This window comes from Pseudonaja textilis, chromosome 10, assembly GCF_049901715.1.
Source record: "Pseudonaja textilis isolate UNSWEBS1 chromosome 10, rPseTex1.2, whole genome shotgun sequence".
In the NCBI taxonomy this organism is placed as follows: domain Eukaryota; kingdom Metazoa; phylum Chordata; class Lepidosauria; order Squamata; family Elapidae; genus Pseudonaja; species Pseudonaja textilis.
The window spans coordinates 16,473,378-16,481,788 of record NC_141999.1 but is presented as its reverse complement, the minus strand read 5'-3'; the positions used below and the strand labels follow the sequence as shown (position 1 = coordinate 16,481,788).

At 43.8% G+C, this 8,411-nt stretch overlaps 1 protein-coding gene across 1 annotated transcript; it reads left to right on the top strand.

Moving 5' to 3' along the window:
• Positions 1-268: 268 nt before the first annotated feature.
• CTU1 (cytosolic thiouridylase subunit 1) lies at positions 269-4,921 on the top strand. The gene is made up of 2 exons (XM_026702407.2): positions 269-2,513; positions 3,563-4,921. The coding sequence occupies exons 1-2, from the start codon at positions 1,919-1,921 to the stop codon at positions 4,117-4,119; spliced, it is 1,152 nt and encodes a 383-aa protein (XP_026558192.2). The 5' UTR covers positions 269-1,918; the 3' UTR covers positions 4,120-4,921.
• Positions 4,922-8,411: the final 3,490 nt, after the last annotated feature.

Here is an 8,411-nt window from a genome sequence, read left to right as displayed (position 1 = left end):
GTGCTTAGGAGAGTTCAGAAATCACTAGGGAGAAAATTGGCAGCATTTTACAATTTGCTTTTAAGAACCAAAGTCATAATTGCACACCATAGTTACTGCAGAAACAAAGCAGCTGAATGAGCTGAGAATGATGCAGTTTTTAAAACCAGAGTGCCAGAAATATCACTCTCCATGTGCTCCAGAAATCTTTTAAGACTGTTTCCTGGCCTAGGGTTATTGTTTATGGAGGTTTTTTTAATATTGTCTTGTTTTTATTATGTTTCTAACCATGTTTTTAAATGTTGTATATGAAATATACAGTCCAGAGCGCTTTCGAATTGTGGTGTTGGAGAAGACTCTTGACTGCAAGAAGATCACTTTGGTCAATCCTAAAGGAAATCAGCCTTCACTGTTTTTTTGGAAGGACAGATCGTGAAGCTGCAGCTCAAATATTTTGGCTGCCTAATGAGAAGAGGGGACTCATTGGAGGAGATCTTGATGTTGGGAAAGATGGAAGGCAAAAGGTAAGGGCAGAGGACAAGGTGGTTAGTGTCATCAATGTAATGAACGTGAATTTGGACAAACTTCAGGAGACGAGAGGACAGGGAAGCCTAGTGTGCTATAGTCCACGGGATCACGAAGAGTCAAACACAGTGACTGAACAATAGCAACATCAACAGCCATCCAGAGGCTTTTCAAAGCGGGACAACTTTAAATCTCCAATAAATAAAGAAGTACTTAAACGCATCCTGGATAAAGAGGACATAGTCTGGGCTGTATTAAGCCTGTATATGGGTGCCTTTGAATCAGTGTTAACTACATGGGAATGCCTGCAGTTTTCAGACTTCTTTCTGAAGTGGTTTGCTCTTGCCTTCTTCCTAGGGTTGAGACAGGGTGCCTGGCCCAAAGTTACCCAGATGGCTTTATGCCTAAGGTAAGATTAGAACTCAGCCTCCCGTTGCAGAAGTTGATGAGAGTTGGCTGAAATAGAAAAATCTGACTACTTTGATTTAAGGAAAAGAACATAAATACTTTTGTTTCCATGTGGAAACCGCTTCTGAACTTTGTGCTAGATGTGGAAAAGAATAAAAGTCTGACTTTGAGTTTTACAGATTAGACTGATAGATCTTTACAGAAATGGCTTGTTTATACTATTATGGAACAGCAAAAAGTTGTGATATGATGTTGATGCCTATTTTACTGCAACAAAGAGAGTCAAAAGTAAATGCTTCTTTTTCTTTCCTCACTCCTCTTCCCCCCTACTGCTCTTCTATTTACTTTTGTATTTTGTATTTTGTAATACTTGGTAACTCAGTAAAAAATGCCTACAACAAAAGAACTTGCAGCATCCTTGTTTCTACCCCAAACTGGCTCTCTTGTATTATTAAGTGTACTCCTGGGACTACACTTTCATTAACCTGTTCTAATGGATCAGCTGTTCCTAGGAGGCATGTAGTGCTCGGTTTACCCATTCCAACTTAACCCCAGAATCAGAACAGAGCTGGAAGGGCCCTTGGAGGTCTTCTAGTCCAGCCCCCTGCTCGAGCAGGACCATCCTATGCTTTCAGACAAGTGGCTGTCCAGGCGTTTCTTAAAAAAGCTCCAGAGGCGAAGCACCCACAACGTCTGAAAGCAAGCTTGTTCCATTGGTTCATTGTCTGTTAGGATCCCCGGGCTGGAAAACATAGAACATCAGAGTTGGAAGGGACCTTGGAGATCATCTAGGCCGATCGATTTAACCCCGGTTTTCTGGGCGGGTGGGGAGGGACCTTCAGTAAGCCGTCTTGCCAACCACACGGCCAGCAGCCCCCAACCACCACGGTGCGCGAACCCCAACAGCTGGGACGGACGGTGCATCAACTCAGCCCCTCGTGGGAACTTAAGTTCTGAGCAAAGTTCTGAGCACCGTGAGAACCAAGGGCAGCGGGAAAAGCGGAGCATGCCGGGAGTCGTAGTCCGTCCTTGCCTCGCGGGCGTCAACCAGCCGGGCAGCCGGGGCCCATTTCTTCCGGCTGGCGAGATGCCGCCGCCGCCGCCGGGGCCCGTCCTTTGCGGGAGCTGCGGGGCTCAGCGCGCCGCGCTCCGTCGCCCCAAAACCGGCCAGGCGCTGTGCCGGAGCTGCTTCGCGGCCGCCTTCGAAGCGGAGGTGCACGACACCATCGTGTCGGCGCGGCTTTTCCAGCCGGGCGAGACGGTGGCCATCGGGGCGTCGGGCGGGAAGGATTCCACGGTGCTAGCGCACGTGCTGCGCCTGCTGAACCAGCGCCACGGCTACGGCCTGCGCCTCCTGCTGCTCTCCGTGGACGAGGGCATCGCGGGCTACCGGGACGACTCGCTGGCCGCCGTCCAGCGCAACCGGGGCCGCCTGGGCCTGCCCTTGCACGTGGTCTCCTACCGGGAGCTTTACGGCTGGAGCATGGACCGCATCGTCCAGCACACCGGCGCCAAGAACAACTGCACCTTCTGCGGCGTCTTCCGGAGGCAGGCGCTGGACCGGGGCGCCGTTCTCTTAGGGGCGGACAAGATCGCCACAGGTATAAGGAGGGCTTGAGCCCGGGGACGGTGGTAGCGGACAAGGGTACAAAAACGCCGGTGGAAATCAATGTTAGGTAGTCCTCGATTTACGATCACAGTGGAGCCCAACCTTTCTGTTGCTAAGGGAGTTGCTAGGGGAGTTTTGCCCCCTTCCCTGTTTTTTAAAGACCTGTTAAGTCAAGGGTCTTCAAACTTAGCAAGTTTAAGGCTTGTGGACTTCAACTCCCAGAATTTCTGAGCTAACATGTCTGGAGGAGGAATTCTGGGAGTTGAAGTCCACAAATCTTCAAGCTGTCAAGTTTGAAGACCTCTTCTGCCCTAAAGCTTTTGGAAGGATAATAATGGGGAACGTTAACTTTGGTAGCGTTGTGCAGTTCAATTCAATCCAGATGCAATTCAAGGTGCTGGTTATCCCCTTTAAAGCCCTTCATGGTTTGGGTCTGGGTTATCTAAGGAAACATCTCTTGTCAATCACATCCACCCGCGCCATTAGAGCAAGGAGGCAGGGAATGATGCGAGTCTCACCTCTGAGGGAGATACACCTGGTGGGACCGAGAAGAAGGGCCTTCTCCATGGTGGCTCCATCTCTCCCGAACATCATTCCCCCAGAGATTAGAATGGCCCCCCACTCTAGGTCTCTTCCAAAAGTCACCGAAGACCTGGTTTTGCCAGCGGGCCTGGGGAACCCAGAGAGGATGGAGCCCATCAGGTGGCCAGTGTGATCTGCCCTGGTCAGGGAGCGGGAGGGGAGTTGGTTTTTGATTTTCTGTTTTTTTTTGTTTTGTTTTGTTTTTGTTTTTCCCAAATTTTGTTCTATTGTACTTTACTAACTTATTTGATGACTCCGTAAAAGAAAACCCCAAAGCCTATTTCAGGGGTCCCCAAACTTGGCAACTTTAAGACTTGTGGACTTCTACTCCCATAATTCTCCAGCCAGCATAGAATTCTGGGAGTTGAAGCTTACAAGTCTTAAAGTTGCCAAGTTTGGAAACCCCTGGCCCATTTGCTCCATTTCATCCCCCCTATTACACTTCTCTTTGCTTCCTAGGTCATAACGCTGACGACGTGGCCGAGACAATCTTGATGAATTTCCTGCGGGGTGACGTTGGCCGGCTTCAACGCTGTGCCGAAATCCTGACGGGTGGCGAAGGAACCCTGCCTCGCTGTAAGCCACTGAAGCACGCTTATGAAAAAGAGATTGTGCTCTATGCCTACTTCCAAGGCTTGGACTACTTCAGCACCGAGTGCGTGTATGCCCCCAACGCCTACCGGGGCCATGTCCGCGCCCTGCTGAAAGACCTAGAGGCTATCAGGCCCAGCTCAGTGGCTGACCTGGTGCACTCGGGGGAGCGTCTGGCTATCCGCAAGGATGTTTGCTTGCCCATTCAGGGCACTTGCCGGCGGTGCGGTTACTTCTCTAGCCAGCCCCTTTGCAAAGCTTGTGTGCTGCTGGAGGGACTCAACCGTGGACTCCCTAAGCTGGCCATTGGCAAAACCAACCGCCTGCAGAAGGCTTTGTTGGAGGGGGAAAAGCCAGAGGCTGGATTAGAAGCAGAGGAGAACTCAAGGAAAGCAAGCTGGATTGGGAGGACAATAGACTTCTGAACTCCCTCTTTTTATGTCCTCATTTTCCTGGTCAGGTGGGATGGGATTTCTTTAAAAAAAAAAGATTCTTAAGAATGAATTGCATAGATCAGGGAGTTGGGAAGCAGTGTGCTCCTATCCCAGTTGCTGGACCATGAGTTCCGGCAGGATGGGCAAGGGTGATGATTCGTGGGCAGCCATCTTGCAAACGTCATTGGATTCCCAGCTGCGTTTGGTGGTTTCTGTCCGTGTGTTTGTACTAAAAGGGCAGGAACCACCTTCTGTGCTGTCCTTCCCTTGCCTTCTTAGGTGTGTTGGGCTTCAGGCCCCTTCCTCCTTGTTCAGCCTTTGCTGCTCTTGGCTGGGAATTGTGGAGAAGCCCACACATCTGGAGGGAGGAAGTTGTGAGGAAGGTTGCTTTCTGTGCAGTGCTGCTGTTCCCAAAGTGGTGATTGCAGCCATGAGGTTAAGGGTGGCCTCTAGTCACATCCTTCATGGAAAGGAGTTCAAGGCTGGAGTGGTAGATGACCCGTTTCCTTGTCTTCTTGTTGTTCCCCATCTTCACACATCACCTCTACAGGCAGTTCAACTTTTTGCTGGCTGATGAATTCTGGGAGTTGAAGTCCATAAATCTTTAAGTTGCCAGGGTTGGAGACCCCTGATCTAGAAAGTCAACAGTAACCAGGCTCATCAGTTGCGCTAAACCAACTAAAACCTTGGTTGGCTCACCTATGATTTATTGAGAAAATCTCTTGAGGGAGGTGGGAGGCTTAAGAAATATGAAATATAAATAAAATAAATAAAGCGTATGACAAATAACAGAGCTTTATTTTGATCGTTGATCAATACAAAAATACAATCAATAAAATGAACAACACAAAACTGTCCCCAGACAACAAAAATTCATTGGGTCCTCTGAACTCTCCGAATTTGGCGATTGTTTCCCCCCGCAAGCAGAAAATTGACTAACTTGAAGGGGAAAGTTGAAAGGTAATTCAGAATTCTTTTGTGTATATTTTTTTCCCTGCAGAATAATTTCTACCAGGGGTAGATGATTCATGTAGGAGTCTCCATGCCTCCCTTCTGAGTTCAGTTTCAGATCAGCCTCTTGTTCAAAAGAAGTCAAGCATCGTCAAGAAATGTTTGGCTGATGCTGAAACTAAGGATTTTGTTACATGTATGTTACTATTGCTCTTTGACAAGTAAGAGTTGTCTTCTCCTTACTGAGATTCAAACTACTGTCTGGTTTCTAAAATAGCAGAATTTTTCAGTTTCCTTAAAAACTGCTTTGAACATAAATTGTTCTGAATTTGTTGCCTCTCCCTTTTGAGGCACCGTGCTACTGGCTCACAGCTAGAAACACCTAGCCATCACTTGCTCAATGTCACATTTCTCCCATTTGCAGTTTGGGATGGCAGTTATCAAATAGTCATGTCTGACAGGCTGTGTCTCTGATTCTGAAAACCACAGAAAATCTATTTCTTTGTTGCTCCTTTTACAGAAATTTGAACCAGGTTTGTCCCCCTTCTGACCATCAGATACAGTGATTTCTCACCCTCAGCCTAGGCCCAGGTTCTCCTTAGAGGTGAACTACCATTTGTTATTACATCCAGTTGCACTGTCATTTCTACTTGAACCTGTGAGGAACTAATTCAGCCCCTCATAAAGGAATTTCTAGAAAGAGGCAACCATAGGAGCATCTAGCTACCATAACTATGGTTTGAGGACATTTGGGGATCCCCCAAGCCCATTTGAGAGGTTTGCAAAATCAAAATTATTTGCCAGATATTGAAGGTATTTGGAAACATTTAAAACAATGTCACGTATTATTTTTCATTTGTTAAAAATACTATTTTCCCAATATTTCATTTACATTAATATCTAGTAAAAGGGTATCCAACCTTGGCAACTTTAAGATTTGTGGACTTCAATCTCAGAATTCCCCAGCCAAGATATTGAAGTCCAGAAGTCTTAAAATTGCCAAGATTGAACCTCCCTAATCTAGAGGTTTTAATACTACATTGTTATTTTTACATGATTCAATAAATACTCCACAATTGTGTAAATTTTAAATTTTAATACAACAAATATCCATAAATATTACATACAAAAGCTCCTCCATTGTTTTTTAAAGTGGGAAGGAGGCCTGGGGGTAAAAAATTTAAACATAAATTCAGCAGAAAATAAGACCACTCTCAACTATAATGTAGCCAAATTTTGTCTTGCTGCTACAAGAATGAGGCAATAAGCACCATCAATAAAACTGCATTTCTGTAATACTTAAAATTTTCCTATTAATTTCCTTTTCTTTTAAACTCTTTAAAGTGTTATTTTTTGTGATGTGTATAAAATGTTTATATATGTGTATAAGTCAGAGGTCTCCAAACTTGGCAACTTTAAACCTTTTGGACTTCAACTCCCAGAATTCCTCAGCCAGCTATGGTAGTTGAAGGTCACAAGTCTTAAAGTTGCCATGTTTGGGGATCCCTGGTATAAGTATACACACTGGCCAAGGAGTGCAATGAAGTGTATATACACTTCAGTACGTACAGCTAGATTTTGCACAGCAGTATGAAAAATCCACCGGATCTTGACAGCTCAAATTCCTACTACATACAGTTTATGTAGCAATAGCACTTAGACTTATATACTGCTTTACAGTGCTTTACAGTCCTCTCTAAGCGGTTTAGAGTCAGCCTATTACCCCACAACAATTTGGGTTCTCATTAACACCTCGGAAGGATGGAAGGCTGGGGTCAACCCTGAGCCTGGTGAGATTTGAATTGCCAAACTGCAGGCAGCCGGCAGGCAGCAGAAGTAGCCTGCAGTAACTGCACTCTAACCACTGTGCCACCAAGGTTTTTCTGTAATTGTAACTCTAACTGTAACTAGATATTACATTTTATGTAATTTTAGCTATTATTTCACTTATAATCAAACATAGATTGGATTACTGTACACTTATGGGTTCAAGTCAGGCTGTTTTATAGCCACATTTTAATTTGGTCTTAATTTTTTATTCAATGTTTTCTTAAGCCGGACCATTTTATAGGTGTTTACAGATCACTTACTGCTACATTTCTTGTATTGTTCCAAAATGACTGACATACACCTGTAGCAATGTTAGCTACAGCACCCTTTCCCATGAAGATCAGGAACAACGCTGTTCAGGAACTATTCCGTGATAACATGGCAAAGCAACCAACAAAGGAAATTTAATGTAATGCCTGCTGCCACTGTTCAAAAGTGCATAGTTAACAAAGGAATGAATACATCTCTGTATTGACTACCCTAAAGCTTTCAATTTTCCTATTGGATTGCATCAAACCCTTCTCACTGAACCATTACTACAAAGCACTTCAGTGAGTCAGAAGGTAAAGAGAGGATTAGCTGGGTGATGGCCTGGTTTCAGAATAAAAATATAGGAATGGAATATGAGGCTTAAGATTGTTTCATGAGTGACTTGAAACTCGAAGCTTGGAATCAGCCTGGAACATGTTTTCTCATTTTGCATACCATATTGAGCCTGCATCATTAGGAAAACGAGAAAATACTCATAAATAAGGTCCAGCAAAATTGTATTTATGGGGAAATTCATTCCCCCCTGCCCCCTGCTGTTTTTAGGTAAAGTGGTAAGAGATCCTCTCATTGCATGAATCAGCTTCAGGATCTCAACACAGGAAGGGTTAGGCCTTTATTCTGGCTTTGAGTTAATTATTATTTCTTCCGCCCTAATTATTCTTATTTTTTTAAATCCTATAAATTTGATTTAAAATTTATGATTAACTGTCTGTCCACAAGATTAACATTCAGTGGTTGATTCATACAATAAACTAAAGCTATCACTCAAATTAAGAAACATCCTATGCTCCCTCCCTTCTGCAACAAAATAAACTATCATGGCTTAACATGATCTGCTTCTAGACTTGCTGCCAAAAACAAATTTCAGAACTATGCAATACACATATATTCTTAATATATGTATTATATTCTTAATACCATGTAGAAAGAGGTTTTTTTTAAATATTTATTTAAAAATAGTTTTGCTAGTATTTCATTGGTAGTGTTTGTTATGTACTACTAATGTGGAATTATCTCCCTTCTGAAATTTGGAAGGTGTTTGCTATATAATTTTTTAGTTACCTGTTAAAAATCCATCTCTTCATTCAGGCCTTCCTGTTATGAATATTTTAAGAACATTTGCCCTCTCCAGTGTTTTAATAAATATTTTATTTACTAAATATTGTTTCATATCATTTTAATGTATTGTTTATTTTACTATTTTAATTGTAAATCATTATGAAATACTTTGG